We start from the raw sequence: 21,674 nt of genomic DNA, 5'->3' as shown, positions 1-21,674 counted from the left end.
CCTGCACCAGTTGCTACCTAACCTCAGAGGGGCGGGTGGCGGGAGCTCCCGCTGCACCCACGGCTGGGGCAGGTGTGGTCATTTCCTGGGTGACCAAGCGGGAAAGGGAGGGGTGGGGAGATCATCTGCTGTTTGAACGTCTAATGTGTCATGTGCACTTCTAGAGCCTATGTGGCTGGAGAGGGAGGCGTGGGGGCAGCTCCCGGCCTCCCCCTCACTGCCCACTGCAGATCGGTTTGGTGCCTCGAATCCTCAGAGTGCTCTCAGCATCAGCTCAGTTCACACACACACAGATACTGCTCAGTGTACACACGGCACGCGAAAATACTGCGTAACCCGGCCTAGTCACTAAGCTCACCTCTCCGTGAGGGGCAGCCCCCTCCCTGCACCAGCACAGACCCCTCTCACCCCGCCCCCGAGGGCAGCCCCCTCCCTGCACCAGCACAGACCCCTCTCACCCCGCCCCCGAGGGCAGCCCCCTCCCTGCACCGGCACAGACCCCTCTCACCCCGCCCCCGAGGGCAGCCCCCTCCCTGCACCGGCACAGACCCCTCTCACCCCGCCCCCGAGGGCAGCCCGCTCCCTGCACCAGCACAGACCCCTCTCACCCCACCCCCGAGGGCAGCCCGCTCCCTGCACCAGCACAGACCCCTCTCACCCCACCCCCGAGGGCAGCCCGCTCCCTGCACCAGCACAGACCCCTCTCACCCCACCCCCGAGGGCAGCCCCCTCCCTGCACCGGCACAGACCCCTCTCACCCCACCCCCGAGGGCAGCCCCCTCTCTGCAGCAGCCCATAAGCCCTGTGGCTTGGTGCTGAAGCCTGGTGTCTTCCCCAGCCCGCGGGCTGTCCTGGCAGAAGCTCCTAGCCGTGAGGCCTGGCACCACGGCTCGTGTATTATAGAGAAGGGGGATTCCCTCTTGTTCTCTTGGCAGAGGGCTCCTTGGCTCCCTGGTGCCCGCGGTGAGGAGACGCCAGCGCGGCTGCCCTCAGCTATATCGGCAAAACGAAACAGACACAGAAACAAAGTGGACAAATCTTGCAGGCCGGCCTCAAGGCGTCTCCGCCCCGCACATGGGGCCGGACCTTTCTGATGGAAACACAGCGCGGCCAGCTGACCACGCCTGCAGCAGAGAGGTGCCCCGTGCCGCTCTCGGAGGAGCCTGTATCCGTGAGGCAGGTGAGGAGGGAGGATGGCTGCAAAGCCACAGAGGTTACCGGGACCTAGGGGGACCCAAGAGGAGACCGGGAGGGGGTGGGGTTGTGTACAAGCGGGAGGCGGCGAGCGTCCTTTTCGGTCCACGTGGCCTGTAGCGTCTGGTCTTTGGAGCAGAGGCGCAGACGTGGTCTGGGATTCCAGCCTAGTCCCGGAAGGCAGCCAGCAGGTAGCCATACAGGTAGTGGGAATGTGCTGCAAGACAAAGTGCGAGAGGCCCTGTGAGCATGAGGGGACGTGACACTGAGCTGCAGCAGCTTCCACTTGCCTTCCTCCAGGGGCTCGAGCAGCTGGGGCTTGCCGTGGAGCAGGGCAGGGGGTTAGCAACCCCCCTGGCTTATCTATCTCAGGGACTTCCATAGCCCCCATTGCCATAGGGTCTAAGCGTTCCTTGCAATCTTTACAAGGGTAGTACAATCTTTACCCTCACATTCTTCTGGGAGGTAGGGCCGGGCTTTTGCTCCATTGCACAGATGGGGACTGAGGCCCAGAGAGGCTAGGTAACTTGCCCAAGGTCACACAGGGAATCTGTGGCAGAGCCAGGAATTGAACCTGGGTCTCTGGCTAACACCCTCACCACTAGGCTGCACTTTTTCCATTCCAGTGGGGCCCTCCCAAATCAGGAGGTGGAGGCAACTCCAGGACAGAGACCAGGCCGGCTGTTTGCGCAACACCAGAAGGTTGGGCTTGTCAGGGACAGTCCCCTGGGGGCAGGGACCAGATCTGCCTAGGTCTCTGGACAGCCCCTAGCACAGAAGGACCCTGGTCTGTAGGTACCACTGCAGTACAGATAGTAACAACTAATAACAACCAGCTGGGAGGGCAATGGGAGCATCCTCTCAGGGGGCGCAGTGTTTCCATCAGCCAGAGCTGCCCCTGCTGTACAATGCATTGATCAGCACCTGGAGCAGGAGTAGGGAGAGTCCGACGTCCTCACAGGGTGTGATGCAGGCAAATGCAAGAGCCCTGTGATCCATTCCCTTCGTGACTGGCAGCACATCTCCATGAGCCCCAAGAGGAGAGCTCTGGGCCTGCCCTTGCCCCCTGCTCAGCCCCTCCCCAGTCACCAGCTCTCAGTGAAGATCACCTGGACCAATCCAGCAAGCAAGTGAGCAGAGGGGAGCAGCGACCTGGGAGTTAATGGGAATGGGGTGCACTCTAGACATGCAGGTTTGAGTAATTGCCTCAGGGGCAGACAGGTCCCCGAGGCCAATGCACCCGATGCAGGCCCAACGCTGGCTTAGTTGCTCTGTGCCACCCTCAATGGTCCTCCATAGTCTCACACTGAACATCCTCCTCCCCAGGCTCCAGGCTGCATGTCCTTCACGTCAGCTGTGTCGGCCCCCCTCTGTACTCGTCCCCCTGCTGCAGGCCCGCCAGACCCCTGTGCTCCAGTTCCACGTACCATGCCCGTTCGAGCGCCTTCTGGCCAGCACTGCAAAGCACGGTCACCCGCTCATTAATGAACTCGCATGCAGCAGGGGAGTGTCTTACTGAGGCTAACGTGCTCTGGAGCAGGGACGTGCTGACGAACAGAACTGCTCCACGGTGGGTTGATGCCAGTGCTCCGTGCAAGCGGGCGAAGTGACCGGCCCCGAGTCACACAGCAAAGACATTGCCAGGGACAGAGCCCGACAGTCCTGACTCTAAGTTCAAGCTCCAACCACTGGGACGTACCCTGAGCGTTACTCTGTCAAATCCCCATGAAGACGAGGGTGGAAAGTGACCTCCTTTGATGTCCAGGGCCGTACACTTGGCTGGGGTAAACCAGCACAGACCATTGATTGCCATGGAGCTGATTTACATCAGCAGATGATAGGCCGTAGAGGGTTATGAAACATCTTTCCTGCAATTACATTGGCGTGTCTCTGCAAGCATTGTGGGGCTGTATCTCTACGTCCATCCACAGCACATCAGAAGAGAATCCTTTAGTTAGAATTAAATGTTCAGAAAGCAGCATCCCATTAAAACCGACTGCAGAGGTACTGGTCCCTCCTCTTAGCCAGCGCCCTCCCCACTTGTCTCATCATTCCCTGCTGCATACTGTCCAAACACTAGACTGGGACAAGGAGGGTGAGGGAATATTTTCTCTTGGACCAACTTCTGTGGGTAGAAGGGACACGCTTCACTGAGATCTTCCTCAGGTCTGGAGTTAGCTAGGTAGGAGTGTCAAAGGGAGGCCAAGTCAGGACACTAACCTGCCACATGCAAACTCACTAATGAGCAGGAGACAGCGCTTGCTGACGCTGTGACAGTTTGTACTCTTACAGTCACCCTTTTTACAAGTCTAGGATAAATTCTGTACAAAGTATGCCTGTAGGGCATCATTTGAAAACTCATAATCTGCTGAACATTATTGTCCTGGTAAAATATATGCAGCAACATTGTATGTAAAGTTATAAAACTCTACTGTATAAGGCATGTGCTAAATCTGGGGAAACAGCCTCAGACCAGTTCCCCAGAGACAAAAGGATAGCCTGCACTTCTGCTAGGTGCCAATATAATCAAATGGACTATCAGCTGGTTAAATGGCCACTCCCTGGCAGGAAAAAGGGTGTGAGTGAAAAATTTACAAAAATTGGCAAAGGAACAGACTTGTTGTTGTCTGATCCCCAGCTGGAGAGGATTCTCAGAGCAGAGGAAAAGATATAAAAATGAGGAACAGAGGCCCCAAATTACCTCTTTCCCCTCATGGCATCAACAACGTTTGAAAGGCAAAGGACACATCACTGAACTGGGGAACTAGTGCTGGCTGAAAGATCCAGCCAGACTGGTGTAAGCAAATGGTGAGAAAAACCTTTTGCTTTGAATTCACTAAGTTTGTCAAGGTAGGTATTAGTTTGTGGTTTACCTTTTATTTCTTTGTAACCAACTCTGACTAATATACCTCATTACTTGTAATCACTTAAAATCCATCTTTCTGTACTTGATAAGCTTGTTTTATTGTTTTATCTAAACCAGCATGTGTTTGGATTGAAGTGTTTGGGAACCTCCATTGGAGACAAAAGGATTTTTGCATATCATTTTCTATTAATGAAATGACGGCCTTTCTATGTGTTTGTATTGTCCAGAAGGAAAGAGCTGGGCAGTACAAGACACACATTTCTGGGGACAAGTCTGGGTCTAAGAATTTGCTGGTGTCACTCTGCAATACAATTCAGGAGTGGCTAGCCACACTCACATAATTCAGCTGGAAGTGATTTTGCATGCTGGAGGCTATTTGAGAGCAGGCCAGGAGCGGTGGTTCTCACAGGGAAGCCGTGTAAAAGCCACCCCAGGTTGGAGAGTTAAGGGGACACAGCTGTTCAACAGCCCAGATCGTACCCTGGGGAAGGTCACAGTGATGGTCTCCAAAAGGTGCTAGCAACAGAAGCAACAGTTGAAGACGAGCTCTGTGTCACTCAAAAGCTTGTCCCTTCCACCAACAGAAGCTGGTCCAATGAAAGATATTTCCTCACCCACCTTGTCTTCACTCTTATCCTCTGTGAATATCAGACTACGAGCTCTCTGGGCCATGGGCTGCCTTTGCAGCATTTGTATCTATGGGGCCTAGTGCAGCAAGGGATCCCCAACGGGGTCTTTAAGCCCTGCAATAACAAAGAGAAGCTGTTTACTTCTGAAGCTCCAAAGGAAAGTGCTGGGGAAATCAGAAAACCCCGCTGATATGCTAATGACCTCATCCCCTCTGGAACCTCTCTAGGTGAGCTGGCTCAGAGCTCCTTCCCAGGGAGAGAGGCGGAGAGGAGGACAGAGGCATAGCCATGCCAGCGAGAGGAATCCAGCAGTAGAAGGCTGTACTGGGTCTTTCCTTGGGCTCGACGAGTAGACCCCCTGGCGGCTGCTTGGATTATTGCCATTTCAGCTACTGTACCTTGGTCTTCCTTAAACTTACCCACAGTCTGGGCTGATTCCCCTTAGAGAATGACCCTCAGCAGGAATACGTTCGAACTGTGGAGGTCTCCAATCTTTGCGGCCCAGATGCACCAACTGCAAGCCGGTCAGAGTAAAACACAAAGCATGCGATTAGGGGTGCCCGGGCCTAGCTCAGAATTAACTCTCAGCTGCCCACGGACATGGCTCCAGCTGGGCTGTTATTCGGAAGGGACAGGAGTTAGTTGTTTGGACTTGAAAGGACTGCATTATTTCAGTTAATAAGCCGAAATGAGTGGCTGGTTTTGTACAGTAGGGTGCGTGTATTGCTGTCACACAACGAGAGCGAGTTCCCCGGCGATGTCACCGGGAGGCCAGAAGCAGACTGATTTGGTGTAACTCCTACTTGGAGGGGGGAAGGAGTACGTTACACCAGCTCAGATTCCCTTCAGCCTTCCCTGTGCTTGTGTAGACTCTTCTCTGAATCTGACCCAGGATGTTTGAACTATTCCACCTCTTGGGACATCATCTCATTTTCTCCTTTGTGAAGCCTGCCCTGAGGAATGCTTCTCTTGGGCTTTATTCCCCCTGCAGGGTGCATTCCTGTATCACCAACTCTCACAATCTTATCCGGAGTCTACCACTACTAGGTGGTTTTCTGAAAGCCCCAACTCCTGGAGACCCGTGATTAGGTAAGAGGCTCTGCGACTCCTAAGTAAGTTTCTAGCCCACGTGGTTGAGGAGAAATGCTTGGATGTATAGGCACCGGGGCTGGAGCACCCATGGGGAAAAAAAATGGTGGATACTGAGCACTCACTGGCAGCCCCCTATCAACGCCTCTCCCACTGGCATCCACTGGCAGCCGCCGATCAGTGCCTCCCGCTCCCTCCCAGCGCCTCCTGCCTGCCACAGGCAGCTGTTTCGAGGCATCAGGAGGTGCTGGGGGGAGGAGCGAGGGTGCAGCATGTTCAGGGGAGGGGGCGGCACTGGGTGTGGAAGAAGCGGGGTGGGGGCGGGAACAGGTGGGGCCGGGGTGGGAAGAAGCAGGGCGGGGCATTGGGGAGTGGAGCAGGGGTGGGGCCGGCGGGCAGAACACCCCTCCCGCCCCCAGCAGATTACAAACTTGGCGCCTCTGCTCTGGTGTGTGAGCGCAGCCCAAAGGCTCAGAAAGCAGACGTCAAAGGCAACGAGCCCAATGGCCTTTTCTTTTTCTTTTCTTTTTTTTTTTTTAATTCAACCTTGTGACTTTTTAGGCCAATCTCCTGCTTTTCGGGGCGGGGGGGGGGGGGGACTCATGATTTTGGAATAGCTGGGATTGGCAACAGGGGCACTCTGCCTGGGAGGCGGGGCTCAGCGTACGTCCAGGCTTCAGTCCCAGGACACGACGGCAGCTCGAGCAGACACGCCCGAGCTAGCTTTGATGGAGTGCTGCAGCATGGGCCAGCCGCTCCGTGGCGCCAGCCAGGCTGGGAAGGTCCCCACCGAAGTGCTCGCTGCCACGGCTTTGCTGCTTCCGGTTCTGGAGCTAGCTAGGTCAATGCTCGCACATCTAGGTCCGTCGGAGCCGCAGTGGCAGTCCGCGATTGCAGTCTAGCCATCCCCAAAGAGTAACCAGGGGAGAGTGGATCATTGCTCGCCTGCTCTAAGCTTCCGGCTGACCACAGCTTCGCAATCCAGAGGAGAGAACAGAGTTAGGATGGGCCCCGGGGATTGGGGGCCATCTCTCCCAGTTCTGTCACCTGAAATGGACGGGCTGGATGCTGGAATCCCTGGGGGAAGCTCTCTGGCCTGTGTGATGCGGGAGCTCAGAGTGGATGCTCAGAATGGTCCTTTCTGACCTTCGTGTCTACGAATCAATGAAACGCTGCTGATGCTGTGGGACCTGCTACTGCCCTACGGCAAATAGCCCTTGATGCCACCCGGGACCTGGGCATCAGCAGCAGGGACGTCGACGCTGAACTGAAAACTAGAAATAGCAGCAACGTGGAGTGAACAGAAAATGGGATACAGAGAGGTGCCGCACTATCCCCCTCTGTCTCTCTCGGACAGCAGCCGGGCTAATGGATACGTCAGAGCTTTGATTGTAGCTCTGTGGCTCAGCCAGGCTTCCTGGGGATGTCTGGCCCTGGTGACTTATGTTTTGATGTTATGGTGACAGACCTGTGACAGACAGACAGCTAGGGAGCTTGGTGTTTCACCTCCACATTACCCTTTCATTAAGGTGCTCAGGGAAGAGACTGCACGGCCTCCCATTCGCTGCCTAGGAGGTGTTCCCCCAGCACCCTCCATGGTGGGTGCAGATGTGCAATCATCATTTCGCTTCTCTGCAATCTCCTCATCCTCCTTGATTGCCCCCTTTTCCCCCGGACGTGGCCCCAGGGCCTCCTACTTCTCATGGATCTGAAGGATTTATTCTCTCTGTATCTCAGCCTAGTCTCCAAGTTTAGCCCAACTATGACTAGCTCCCCTCTCAGACTCCCTTGGGTTGGATTTCCATTTTGGAGGCCAGCTTTCACCCTGGAGAATCACTGGGGCAATGACTTTTAGCTCACCAGGCACTAGAGCATGATGCTAACTGCTCGCCCAGGACAGCAGATGCTGGTTTGAGAGGCGTCTGCTCTGCAAAGAAGCCCCTGGGGAGCTGGGGCTGGAGGGCCCATGTCCTACCTTCTGGTGGCATTTTCTTCAGCGGGGCTGAGGGGGGTGGCAAGGGCACCAAGGCGGTGGCTCGGAATCCGGCGGGGAGCGTTTCGGCCGAGCCGCTGAGCATGTCGATGCTGTGAACGTCTCGAGGGCGAAAGCGCTTTCTCCAGGACGGGGTTCGCCGGAAGGCCTTGTCCTCACCCTGCAAGGGAACGGCTGGTTACGCCTTTCACAGCCAGATGCGCAGCACCGGGAACAGCGGGCTCTCACACCAGTCGGGGCGGGGGGGGGGGGCGGTGTGTGAACGGGGTGACACATGCCGGTGGCACAGTGTGTGTGTGTGTGTGGGGGGGAGGATCAGACACTGCCTGCAGCACCAGAGATGGACTCAGACACCCCTGCGGCACGGCGGGGGGGTAGGACCAGATGACGGGGAGGGCTCAGCCATGCAGCTCAGGTAACGCCACCGCCCTTCCGTCAGTGGCACCCGCTTCCCCCGCATCCTCCATTCACAGCCCCCTGGGAGGTTCTCCGGCCGGCTGGCCCTTCCCTGTCACTAGCCCAAACTGAATGGCCCCCTCATGGGGCAGGTGAACGACCATCCCCGTGGGCTCAGCCACGCGGAACGAAAGGGCCACAAACTGCCACGTGGTGGCGTGTGACACCAACCCGGCCCAGCCATGACTCCTGGACAACAAAGGGTTTGTCTACAAGGAAAATTATTCCAGATTAATTAAATATGTGAATTTAAACATGATCAAGCCCGTGTGGACACTCCCACGCAGAATAAAAGTGGCTTTAGGGATTGCCTACACAAACAGGGACACTCAGGAAAGTGAATCCTAATTAACTTTTAAAAGTACATTAGTTAATGGCATTAAACCTCTCTGTGGGCACTCTCATTCAGAAGTAAAGTGGCCTTGGAACTGAATTAAATGAAAGAGAATTAAGGTCACTTTAATTCTGAATGAGAGCATCCACATAGGGGTTAGTGTGATTGAACTAATCCACTTTAAAAATTAATTTTCCACGTAGGCAAGCCCTTAATTCAGTTTAATTTAATGTACTTCCATAGTGGAGTAATTATCCTGGAATAAAATCCCTTTTATTCCAAAACAGAGAATCCACATGTGGCGCTATTCCAGAATACCTCTTCTAGCCAGCCAATTTCCTCATGTAGACATGTCCTAACGCTATAAGCTCATGAGGGTTTGACTTTCCCAAGCCGCTACCGCCATGGACAAGAGAGAGACAACTGAACCAGGTCTGGAAGTCAGCGGCTTATCTCCCAGTGATCATTCCCTCACATCCCCTCGCATGTATCTCCCTCCATCAGGGAGTACAGATGTGCTTGTACAATGATGGGTGTCACAGAATTCACACGCTCTCATGCGGCACTGGGCACAAAGAACGTGCAAGGGCAAAGGTCTATGCAGCTGGCATCCACGCCAACAAGGCCCTTTCTGTCCAAAGAACCTACCCAGATACCGGGGCTTCTTTTCTCTCAGGTCTTGTTGCCCTAGGAGGTTTGTCCATCCTGCACTGGGATTGCCACTAAGAGTTAATTAACTTGAAATAGCACAGATGTAGGCCTGGTCAAAAATTTGACGTCAAAACCGTTTTTTGATGAAAAACTGGGTGATTGGTTTTTTTGCAACAAGTGTCTGCTCTCCGTGGAAACATCTGAATTTCAGCTGAAAAATTCAACGCCTCAAAACTGAAACAATTCCTCTGAAAACGGAAACATTTTTATTTGGCTCTGGTGCCACAGTGCCTCATGGGAATTGCAGTGGAGTTGCCTCATGTCTCCATTCTGCTCTATGGGCCAGGCTCCCTGGCAGACTATGTCTCCCATGATGCATCACAGATGGGGCTCCCATGATGCACCACTTCTTGCTCTGAGAAGACACCGTGGTGCACCATGACAGATGTGGTACAAGCCAAGCCGTTACAGGAGGACGGATGCATGAGGCACCCAAGCGACAACTCCCATGGGGCACCGCAGCATTTCCAAATCCAAATATTTCGGTATTCAAATTTTCACAGAAAAACCAAAATTTTCCACAGGGGCTGGCTCTAATTTAATTTTTGTAACCACCTGTTGACTTGTTTATGTCACGTTGGTCCCTTCCACGCTTCTGATTCACTCTCCCATTGGCGGTCGCTGGTGCACGAAAGGCTTGTCCAAAGCTAAGCAATGACTTCATACTGTAGCTACTCAGTAAAGAGACTGGCCTTGGCAGTGAGGGACCTGCACTTATTATCCGGTTTTTGTATAAAGGGCTCTGGGAAAGGGGATGGCAGGAGGCAAAAGTAGGTGGCTTTAGGATGCTGTGTGGGGAAAGCTGAGGAACCCGGTTCCAGAGGGGCTGCTCAGGCCCCTGACACCACAGAAACTGTTTGAGGGCTTCCTGGCATACGGGTAAGGCTTGTCCTTCCCAGCTTAATGAGGTAGAACATGGGACCTGACTGTCTTAAATCAGACCCAGCTCTGGTCTGTCAGGGTAGTGGAGGCCCAAAGCCCAGACAGGCCCATGCCCATTTCTAAGGCAGGGCTGGCCAGGCGAGTTCCCTGAAGGGACCAAGTCCCCTGAGTGTGGGCTCCCATCCCGGCCTGCATGTCTTGGTGCTAACTGTAATCTCGGCTTCAGGGACGGAGCGTGCCGAAGCGTGCGCCTTTTCCTGAGCATGTGAAATGGAGGGGCCAGTGCGGCGGCGAGTTGCTGGAGAGAGAGGCTTGTTCCAGCTCTCGGCGTGCCTGGTCGCTGGCTAGAACGGTGGATGTTCGTTTATAATGGCGTGGGCTTTTCATATTGGGGTTTTAAGTTACATCCTGGTCACCGAAGGGCTGATTTTCAAAAGCACAGATTGCATTTAGACACGTAACTCCCCTTGACTTTGAGAGTTAAGCACCCGACGGCCATCTGTGCCTCCAGAAATCTTCCCGGAGCGGAGGGATGGCTGCTTTTTTTATTCCATATCAATCTACATAAATACATAGACGATTTCCCATTGTCCCTGGGCTGCCGCTAAGCCTGGTCACCTTGGAAGTCATCTGTCAAACAGGTGCAGTGCCAAATGGCTGTGACTGACTTAGACTGTCAGCTCTGTGGGGCAGGAGCTATCTTTTTGTTGGGTGTCTGTACAGTGCCTAGCACAGTGGGGTTCTGGTCCATGGCTGGGGCTCCTCGGTGCTACCATAATACAAATAATAAATGAGGATAATCACTGAGGGTGCCTGCGGTGGAGGTGCTGGGGCTACTACTATGGCTATCCTATCTCAAGTCTGCCGCCCAGTCCTTGCTGTGCCGTATCCTTCCTGCCACGGCCATGGCATGGCTCACTTTCTGTGGAGGAAGACTTCCAGCTGACCCATCCCTAGCAGGATACCCCATATATTCCAGCTGTTTCTTGGGAACAAGCAGCCACTTTGTGTAATTTACTAGGAACCTTGTAACTCCACCACCCTGCTGGTGGGAAGGACAGACCCGCCTAGATCCCTTCCAAAGCCAGTGGGGACATATATTGTTCTCATGGGGGAATATGCCCAATTCACATAACTGCACTGCTCCAAATACAAGTGTTTGCTACAAGGAGATGGTACCAACTCTTGCCCAAAGGGCAGCACTTTGCCACGGCAGGGCTGCTCCCTCAGTAAGAGCCTGAGAAACGTCTGGCAATTGGTGTGTACCAAGAGATCGGCATTTTCAGGCTGTTCCGTAAGGGGTGGAGGTCACCTCTTTGAGGAGACAGTCTCACGGCCACCTCCCTCCCATTTGCAATTGCCTGTTCCCATCCCCGCTGCCGTTCGGGATTCCGTAACATCTCTGCAGTGAATGCTGGCTCGATGAGCCGTGCTGGCAAAGAACTCCTGCGCTTTCAATTGTCTTCACTGCAATGCAGGGCACACACCCTGATGGAAGCAGCGAGATGCAAGGATGAGCCAACCCCACAGGACCAGCCAGCTCTCGCAGACTGTGAGATCTTCTTAAATAGACTCCGCATCCAGCTATATCCTCACCTGCCCTGAGGCAGCAGATAGGCTGATCAGGCCAGTCCATACTGAATGTCTCTGGGTTACACCTGAGCCACTGCTTGAAAGCTGCTGCTTTGCTTTTTCATCACTGATTAAAGCAGAGGAGGCCGAGACCAAAATTTTTAGGACAGTCTCTCTCCCATTGAGGCACCTGAATAAGCAGTCAGATTTTCAGAAGGGCTCAGCAAGGGGTGGGAGGGGGAGGGGGGCATGTTAGGTGCTGAGATCTTTGGAAAATCTGGCCCTCACTGCCAAGAACAGAAAGAGAAACTGCAAAGAGACCCAGAGGCTGCATGCCTGTGATAACGACAGTGACCCACCTGCCTCTCTCAAATGTTATGAGCAGTAATTACCGTCCTGAAAATCGAACACGTTGGCGGACGTGCAAAGCGTTACGATGCACCACCCTAGCCTACCGGCGGATAGAAAGAGACACCGTGCAGGCAGTGAGTGGCTGACAGACTTGGTGGGATTTCGTCACGCGCCACGAGGCTTGATGGCTCAAACTTCTGAACTCGGAAAGTGCCCCACTCGGTCACCAGCCTCCGGTCCCATCCCGAGCACGGAGAATTCAGGCAGCACTGATAGCGCGGTGACACCCTGTGCCCGAGTACAACGCTCAGCCTGGCCTGGAGAGCAGCTGGTGCTGCATGACGCCGGGCACAGGATGGAAACAAAATCCCCAGCACTGTGTCGCTGACGTCCAACTAGTTCTTGGTCCCCTCCCACCCCCAGTAGAAATGTGTGTCAGTTTTTGCCTTGCATGTTAGAGAGATCTTCAGAGCGACTGCCGCTGCCCCAGAACGTCACCAGACCTGCAGCATTTAAAGAGACCTTGCACATTCTTTGAACACAAGTTTGTATTTATTGACAGAATCATACACTGATCACGGTACATGAACCAGCTGGGACAGTGACTCACACTAGGTACAAAGTTACACGTCAGGGAGCGAACGGGCAGACTCAGCGTGGAAACCTCTTCAAATTACAGAACATCAGAAACACACTTACAGCTGAGCCCCTTGTTAGCCAGCTTCTGCAGCCACCTGGCTCCTACCAGCCTTAGATGGCCAGGAAAAGATAACACTAAAGCTAATTCTGCTCTAAAACCAGAGGAGAGCCAGCGTAGTCAGCCTCTTGGGATTTGGCCCACAGAAAATGAAGGCTGAAAAGACCCATTAGATTCCATCAAGTCTATTCCTGAATGCCAGACCGTCCCCAACAGCGCAGGGCTATGGCTAGTACAGGCTAAAATTATTCAAGTCTTACTGCTCCCCCCCCTTTCCCTAGAGGGCTGACCCCACAACCTGTACACTTGCTAATTGGTGAGCCTGTTCCCTTTAACAAAGCGAAGAGCCAAGGTGCGGCTGGTGCTGACACCTGCGCCTACAGAAATAACGCCAGAGCCTTGGTACCTTACAAAACATGCCGGTTTTCCTAGGGCAGAAATGGATCCTCCCCGCTGCTTGTGAGCAGCCATCCATGCCCATGGCTCTGTATATCCATTTCCTCGACCAGCACACCCCCCCAGAGTGTAACCAAGGTCGTTCAGGCCGTGCAGGGGTTTGAGCATTGAAGTCCTCTCCCGTAGGGGGTGACAAAATCAATTCTTACAAGGGCAACCTAGCTGTCGTCTCCCCTCCAACCCGCTGCCGTGTTGTCTATTTCTCATCCTACAGCAGGGACCCTCATCTTTTCAAATACCCAGCACGACTCAGTCACAAGATAGTACTTTGTACTCACATCGTCCAGCCTTCTGTCCGTGCCCAAGGCAAGCAGATTGTTGAATTCTCTCTCCATCACCTGCCGTGCCTGAAAATAAGATCAAATGAGTAACAGTAACGCCCTGTCCCTGGGGAATGACTGACACTAACATAGGATCGCCATGCGCTCGGACAGATCCAAGTGTCCAACTACCAGTGCAGCAGCTGTGAGGAAAGGACAGGTCCCTCCAAACGCTGCTGGGCTGCCATGTGACACACAGAGCTGAAGCTGGCTGGCTGGATCTTGCTACTCTAAAACAGATCCTTGACACGGTGAGAACAATATCAAATCCTCCAGTATCAATGGGAATGGCAGAGTCCAGTCAGGAGGAAAACCATTGCATTTTCAAGGCAGAGTCATTTGGATGACTCATGCACAAAGCCTTGGAAACAAGCAGGGAGAACTGGAGGTCCTGGTGATGTCAAGGAACTATGATGTGATTGGAATCACAGAGACTTGGTGGGATAACTCACATGACTGGAGTACTGTCATGGATGGTTATAAACTGTTCAGGAAGGACAGGCAGGGCAGAAAAGGTGGGGGAGTAGCACTGTATGTAAGGGAGCAGTATGACTGCTCAGAGCTCCGGTACGAAACTGTAGAAAAACCTGAGTGTCTCTGGATTAAGTTTAGAAGTGTGTGCAACAAGAGTGATGTAGTGGTGGGAGTCTGCTATAGACCACCGGACCAGGGGGATGAGGTAGATGAGGCTTTCTTCCGGCAGCTCACGGAAGCTACTAGATCGCATGCCCTGATTCTCATGGGTGACTTTAATTTTCCTGATATCTGCTGGGAGAGCAATACAGCGGTGCATAGACAATCCAGGAAGTTTTTGGAAAGCGTAGGGGACAATTTCCTGGCGCAAGTGCTAGAGGAGCCAACTAGGGGGGCGCTTTTCTTGACCTGCTGCTCACAAACCGGGTAGAATTAGCGGGGGAAGCAAAAGTGGATGGGAATCTGGGAGGCAGTGACCATGAGTTGGTTGAGTTCAGGATCCTGACGCAGGGAAGAAAGGTAAGCAGCAGGATACGGACCCTGGACTTCAGGAAAGCAGACTTCGACTCCCTCAGGGAACGGATGGCCAGGATCCCCTGGGGGACTAACTTGAAGGGGAAAGGAGTCCAGGAGAGCTGGTTGTATTTCAAGGAATCCCTGTTGAGGTTACAGGGACAAACCATCCCAATGAGTCGAAAGAATAGTAAATATGGCAGGCGACCAGCTTGGCTTAACGGTGAAATCCTAGCGGATCTTAAACATAAAAAAGAAGCTTACAAGAAGTGGAAGGTTGGACATATGACCAGGGAAGAGTATAAAAATATTGCTCGGGCATGTAGGAATGAAATCAGGAGGGCCAAATCGCACCTGGAGCTGCAGCTAGCGAGAGATGTCAAGAGTAACAAGAAGGGTTTCTTCAGGTATGTTGGCAACAAGAAGAAAGCCAAGGAAAGTGTGGGCCCCTTACTGAATGAGGGAGGCAACCTAGTGACAGAGGATGTGGAAAAAGCTAATGTACTCAATGCTTTTTTTGCCTCTGTTTTCACTAACAAGGTCAGCTCCCAGACTGCTGCGCTGGGCATCACAAAATGGGGAAGAGATGGCCAGCCCTCTGTGGAGATAGAGGTGGTTAGGGACTATTTAGAAAAGCTGGACGTGCACAAGTCCATGGGGCCGGACGAGTTGCATCCGAGAGTGCTGAAGGAATTGGCGGCTGTGATTGCAGAGCCATTGGCCATTATCTTTGAAAACTCGTGGCGAACCGGGGAAGTCCCGGATGACTGGAAAAAGGCTAATGTAGTGCCAATCTTTAAAAAAGGGAAGGAGGATGATCCTGGGAACTACAGGCCAGTCAGCCTCACCTCAGTCCCTGGAAAAATCATGGAGCAGGTCCTCAAAGAATCAATCTTGAAGTACTTGCATGAGAGGAAAGTGATCAGGAACAGCCAGCATGGATTCACCAAGGGAAGGTCATGCCTGACTAATCTAATCGCCTTTTATCATGAGATTACTGGTTCTGTGGATGAAGGGAAAGCAGTGGATGTATTGTTTCTTGACTTTAGCAAAGCTTTTGACACGGTCTCCCACAGTATTCTTGTCAGCAAGTTAAGGAAGTATGGGCTGGATGAATGCACTATAAGGTGGGTAGAAAGCTGGCTAGATTGTCGGGCTCAACGGGTAGTGATCAATGGCTCCATGTCTAGTTGGCAGCAGGTGTCAAGTGGAGTGCCCCAGGGGTCGGTCCTGGGGCCGGTTTTGTTCAATATCTTCATAAATGATCTGGAGGATGGTGTGGATTGCACTCTCAGCAAATTTGCGGATGATACTAAACTGGGAGGAGTAGTAGATACGCTGGAGGGGAGGGATAGGATACAGAGGGACCTAGACAAATTGGAGGATTGGGCCAAAAGAAATCTGATGAGGTTCAATAAGGATAAGTGCGGGGTCCTGCACTTAGGACGGAAGAATCCAATGCACCGCTACAGACTAGGGACCGAATGGCTAGGCAGCAGTTCTGCGGAAAAGGACCTAGGGGTGACAGTGGACGAGAAGCTGGATATGAGTCAGCAGTGTGCCCTTGTTGCCAAGAAGGCCAATGGCATTTTGGGATGTATAAGTAGGGGCATAGCGAGCAGATCGAGGGACGTGATCGTCCCCCTCTATTCGACATTGGTGAGGCCTCATCTGGAGTACTGTGTCCAGTTTTGGGCCCCACACTACAAGAAGGATGTGGATAAATTGGAGAGAGTCCAGTGAAGGGCAACAAAAATGATTAGGGGTCTAGAACACATGAATTATGAGGAGAGGCTGAGGGAGCTGGGATTGTTTAGCCTGCAGAAGAGAAGAATGAGGGGGGATTTGATAGCTGCTTTCAACTACCTGAAAGGGGGTTCCAAAGAGGATGACTCTAGACTGTTCTCAATGGTAGCAGATGACAGAACGAGGAGTAATGGTCTCAAGTTGCAGTGGGGGAGGTTTAGATTGGATATTAGGAAAAACTTTTTCACTAAGAGGGTGGTGAAACACTGGAATGCGTTGCCTAGGGAGGTGGTGGAATCTCCTTCCTTAGAAGTTTTTAAGGTCAGGCTTGACAAAGCCCTGGCTGGGATGATTTAACTGGGAATTGGTCCTGCTTTGAGCAGGGGGTTGGACTAGATGACCTTCAGGGGTCCCTTCCAACCCTGATATTCTATGATTCTATGATTCTATGGATGACTCTCTCTTCATGTTCTGTGAAACCCCAAGAAGTACACACCACCACCTCGATACCAAGGAGATGGATGCCTTAGAAATACTTAAGCGGATGAGAGAATGGAGACAGATAGACAGACGGATAATATGCAATAATCTCTGGCAAGCCCATGGTGGAAATGTTCTCCTTACCTGGGTATTCTGAGTGGGTATTTGTAGGACAAGTGCCAGACTATTATGGTCAAAATTTTCATCCAAAGCTAGGAGTGCTCCATGGACTCCACTCTCGATGAGGTTATTTGCATACTCCCTAAGCCCAATGGACTGGATCCAGTGAATAACCTGATCATTGGTCCAGACCAAAACATCTGGAAGACAGCAGGGTCAGACAGTCAGTACATACCAAACCTTGAGTTAGATCAATTTTCAGGAATCTCTTGATCCCTGCTGAGCCTTGATCCCTGCCTGTCCCCGTGGCAGGGTGACAATATGACAGAACACAGTGTGTTGCCGGTATATATATTTCCTCACAGCTTATTGGAGTAGCCACATTGCCAGGAGCTACAGAGGAAGCTGATCACCTGTCTTCTCAGACGAAACGAAGGGGTTTGGCTAGGCCTGGCCCTGGGGCCACTATCCCTCCTGCCCATCGACCAGTAGCAGCTCAGGTGCTGTGATCGTATTCTCACTGACGTTTACAAAAAAAACCCAAACTAGGAAGGAAATTGAGTGGATTACTCCTGGGACCTTTACTGTTGTTATCCCGATAAGGGAGGATAGATAAAGAGAGAACCTAAGCAATAGACACTTATACTAGGAGGGTGCACACCCTGTAGGTTCTGCTGGCCAATCCTATTGCACATACCACAGGCTCCTTGCATCCCTCCATCTCCCCCCACAAGATCCTGGTCCCCGAAGGAGCTGCCCTGACGCTGTCTCTCTGCATCTTGCCCATTTAATTACCCCTCTCTACTCCCCATCTACTCTGCTAGAGACACGATCAACACATTGTATATGTCTTTGGGTCTCGCATCACGAGGCAGCGGTGAGACCGTCTACTATCACCAAGAGGCTGCAGTGACCAGATTTCTCTCCCTCTGACATTGCCATGTGACATGGTGAAGTATTGGAATGGGTTAACTCGGGAGGTGGTGGAATCTCCAGCCTTAGAGGTTTGTAAGGTCAGGCTTGACAAAGCCCTGGCTGGGTTGATTTAGTTGGGGTTGGTCCTGCTTTGAGCAGGGGGTTGGACTAGGTGACCTTCTGAGGTCTCTTCCAACCCTAATCTTCTGTGATTCTCTGCACATGGTGTACTGTGACCTCCCTGTACAATTCCAGCCCGCCGTCTTTAGCAGTGAAAGCAGAGAGGTGCAGATGCTTGGGGAGGAGTTGGAAACCCCACTCAGATTAGAAACAATGCTACTCAGAGAGTCAAGTTCTCTGGCTGAAAACCTGGCAACTTCCCCGTCCCAACCCCGACTTCAACAGGGTCAGGATTTCACCCTTTGTTTGTTTAAATGATATATTTACCTTGCCAAGCAAAGATAGCTATCTATAAGCCTGGGTAGATCCGCTGATGCAAGCAGGAATATTGGTGCATATTATATGACCTACTTGAGATCTCTCAGTGGTGATCACAATAGTTTAATTTTCCCAGTTCTGTTCAAGAGAGTTGAAAATACCGACCCACTTGACACAGAAACCTCCAATTCCCTGTGGAAACTAAATTCACTTTCGGGGCAAACAGTCTTTAAGCCAAATGCTGTCATCAAGTGGGCTCTCCAGTTAAGTTCAACCAATTCTTCATTTGAGTCCAATTGCAATAGAGCTGCTAGTGGGGGCTCTTTAGATCCTCAGGGCTTCTCTGCTCTTGCCATTCATCTCCCGCCTGCCGTCAGAATCCCGTGTTGGTTCAAACGAACGTGATCTGACAAACAGGATCAGGACTTCAAAGGGGACCGAGAAGGAGCCCGTAGAAATGACTTTGCTTCCAAGCAAGTATTCTGTAGCGAGCAGAACTTATTAATAAGTCACAATTTGCCTGCAGCTACTCCATGAATATGTGAAAAGCCAATTTCCTCTATATTTAGAGGGGGGAAGGGTAAGTGATTGTATGACATTGGTTGGGAAGTGTTGCCTTTTGTATTAAAAACCGAAGGAATGGAAATAGAAGGCGGTGGGGTCTCTTCTGCTGTCATTTCCCCTGAGACGCAAACAGCTCTTTTAAATGGTTACTGACCTTTGATTTCGTGCTGGCTTTCCTCTCGCCTCCTCTGAAGCTCCTTGCGGTCATAATTTAACCTCTTCAGGCACATGATGCCATACTGTAGGCTGGTGCTGGGAAAACACAACACATCACTCAACGCTCAGGATAGGATACACTAAGACAAGAGAGGGAGGCGTTTGCTTCTCAGCAAGGTTCACAACCCGGCGGAGGGATGCTCTTAGAAACGGTTGAGTCTTATTATCGACACTCCCTAGAGGGAAACTCTCAACCCAAGAACACCATAGTGGAGAAGGTCAAAGACATCAGCACTGAGAGAAACCCTTCCAGCTAGCTCACCTGCCAGGGTCCCTGGTACTCGACAGGGCCAGCTCTAGAGCCCAGATCCTCAAAGGTATGTAGGCACCTAACAGCCATTGATTTTAATGGCACTCAGGAACCTAAATACTTTGGATCTGGGCCTAGGGGTTTGCTGTCCCTAGGCTGGGATGTGTCTGTGCCATTCAGTCCTGTATTCATATGCACTATCAGCTGTACTGGGGCATTCAGCCTCCACCCGTTCTACCTGCACAGGAGGGCATGGATCCAAACTCACCGACCCACAGCCCCTTTGACAGGTCAGAACTCTCTTGCCCGGGAATTCGATAGCCTCGGGCTTCCGGGTTGCTAGCTGGAGCGGGGGTTCTGGAAGTGCCAGGGAGCTCTGCGATCAGTCCTGATGCTGCACAGGGCCCAGGAACCTGCATTCCAGTCACTGGCAAGGATCGAGAGATGTCGTACTGTCCTTGCTGAGGAAGTTGCGGTGGGACTTTCTGAAGACCCACCATGCACCCAACTTCCATTCCTGGGAGCAGGGGATGCGACCCAGCTCTCAGTCAGCGCACTGCAGAGCTGCACCCCAGGGGGCCGACCAGGGGGAACGCAGCCCCAGAGAGCAAGAATTCCTCCCACAGTGCCTCAATGGGTTGGGGAGCACGCCCCTTGTGACACATCGTCAGGGGCTGCAGCACACTGTCCTGCCCCCACACGCCATAACAGGCTGGCGTTAGGGAGGGGAGGTCATGGCCTTGCCTCCTCCTCACCCTCAGCGGTGCACGAAGGGAGCCAGGCCGGCACTGTGACAGCCCCCACGTGGGGGAGGGGTGATGTGCCCTGTGCGTCCTGCTCCCAACACACTTGTGGTTAAGCTCCTGCCAGGGCACCCCAGCTGCAGGTCCCCAGTGAAGCCTTTGGGACCCATATGCAACCTCTTATGCCCAGGTGCAAGGCCCTGGAGCTCTTCTCCGGCTCCCCGGGCACCGGTGCTCTGCCCGCGGTAGCAACCCCCTGGTGACGTGCTCGGGGAGGGCAGAGGGAGGAATGACACAGGAAGGTCTGGCAGCTGCCGATCCACGCAGAGTGGAGTGCGGCTTGCAAAGCAAAGCAGGGCGCACCGCACAGACCAGGGGATAGATCTGGGAAGCCATTCCAGGCTGGGAGTCCCCCTGCTTCCCTCAGTGAAATCACTGACCTCCTGGGCTGAAGGAACAGCTGCAGCGGGATGCAGTCCCCCCTTGAGCTGAACAGAGGCTTCATTTCAGCGGTGTCTTTGTAAAGGAAACGGGCTGCATTCTTCGCGATGCGCTGGCCGTCACGCTCTGTCTGACTTTGTGAGGCAGGGAGGGATGCTGGAACGGGGCGGGGGACTCAGAAGCGTGATTGGGTAGGAGTCGGAAGATCATCTCCCAGGAGCTAGGATTTTCTGCAGCTCCAAACAGGAGGAGGGACCAGCATTGGCTGGTGAGCTACAGAGCAGCTGCAAGTCGTCTATACATGTGTGTATTGCATAGGGATCAGAGCGGTCCAAACCCCAGGTCTGAAAGGCTCCCTGCCTCACTGAGATCTCTGCGAAGGCTCCAACGAGAGGGAGGGAGGGGTCATGTGGATGTAAAGCCAAAAGATTCAGGAATCTCTTCTGTGTCTGGAGAAACCCCCTGCAGATCGCCGCCCGAAGAAGCAATCTCCAGGGGGACGTCAAGGAGCACAAACCAAACAGAAATATGGAGACGGCCCTCTGGGAGCTGGCCGGGTTCCAGAATCGAGAGAAGCATGTCCAGCTCACACTTGCTAGGGACAGACACTGGCAGCTGTTCCCAGGGGACAACGAGCAGTCAGTCCTTTTGGCACTGGGACTCCGGCTCCGGCGCTGTTCCGAGGTGCCCCTTGGTACTGGCTTGCTGTCCAATGGCCTCACAGTCAGCCCCCTTCAACCCTCCTCCCAGACTGTGCCAGGCATCACCTGGCTGAGCCCAGGGACCTGGACCTGCATTTAACCTCAAGGGTTCACAGTGCAAGTGTGACCATCCCTTAAATAGTGCTTCACTAAGAGATGGGAGCAGAGGAAGGAAGCTGTCTGGGTTTGTGCCCGACCTGGATCCCCTCCTGGGGAGCAGAGACCAGCTCTGCCTGTCTAGTCCTGGCTCTTTGCCTCAGCTCCACTCAAGAGCCTGCTTTGCTTTTACTGTTTCCCCACAGCTGGCTGAGGCCTTGACACCTCGTGGTGCTAGACTCTACACCTCCGGGACGGAGTCATCTGCTGATGGATCCATGGGCTGCAGATTCAGATTCAAGTTAGCTTCTCATGACTCAGGGGCTTTGGGGAGGTGGATCCCCTGAGGGGATTGCCTGGCTCTGCAAAGGGCTGTGGGTTGGGAGAAGGGAGCCAATTTGAGGGCACCACATTCACTTGTTACCCG

At 53.0% G+C, this 21,674-nt stretch overlaps 1 protein-coding gene across 6 annotated transcripts in view; it reads right to left on the bottom strand.

The window, feature by feature from the left end:
• Positions 1-833: 833 nt before the first annotated feature.
• Positions 834-21,674, bottom strand: part of PPFIA4 (PPFI scaffold protein A4) — a 98,697-nt gene continuing 77,856 nt past the window's right edge. For 5 of the 6 annotated variants that reach the window (XM_077839127.1, XM_077839126.1, XM_077839128.1 and 2 more), the window contains 5 exons: positions 18,955-19,052; positions 16,908-17,083; positions 13,509-13,577; positions 7,754-7,931; positions 834-1,411 (listed from right to left, as the gene is read on the bottom strand). In XM_077839127.1, coding sequence (XP_077695253.1) covers positions 1,362-1,411; positions 7,754-7,931; positions 13,509-13,577; positions 16,908-17,083; positions 18,955-19,052 — 571 coding nt within the window. In that variant the 3' untranslated portion in view covers positions 834-1,361. The remainder of the gene's footprint in view (positions 1,412-7,753; positions 7,932-13,508; positions 13,578-16,907; positions 17,084-18,954; positions 19,053-21,674) is intronic. The other variant, XM_077839129.1, reaches the window with a different exon arrangement.

Source organism: Eretmochelys imbricata, chromosome 21, assembly GCF_965152235.1.
Source record: "Eretmochelys imbricata isolate rEreImb1 chromosome 21, rEreImb1.hap1, whole genome shotgun sequence".
Taxonomy (NCBI): domain Eukaryota; kingdom Metazoa; phylum Chordata; order Testudines; family Cheloniidae; genus Eretmochelys; species Eretmochelys imbricata.
The sequence above is the reverse complement of the archived record's forward strand: the minus strand, read 5'-3'. Positions and strand labels throughout refer to the sequence as shown.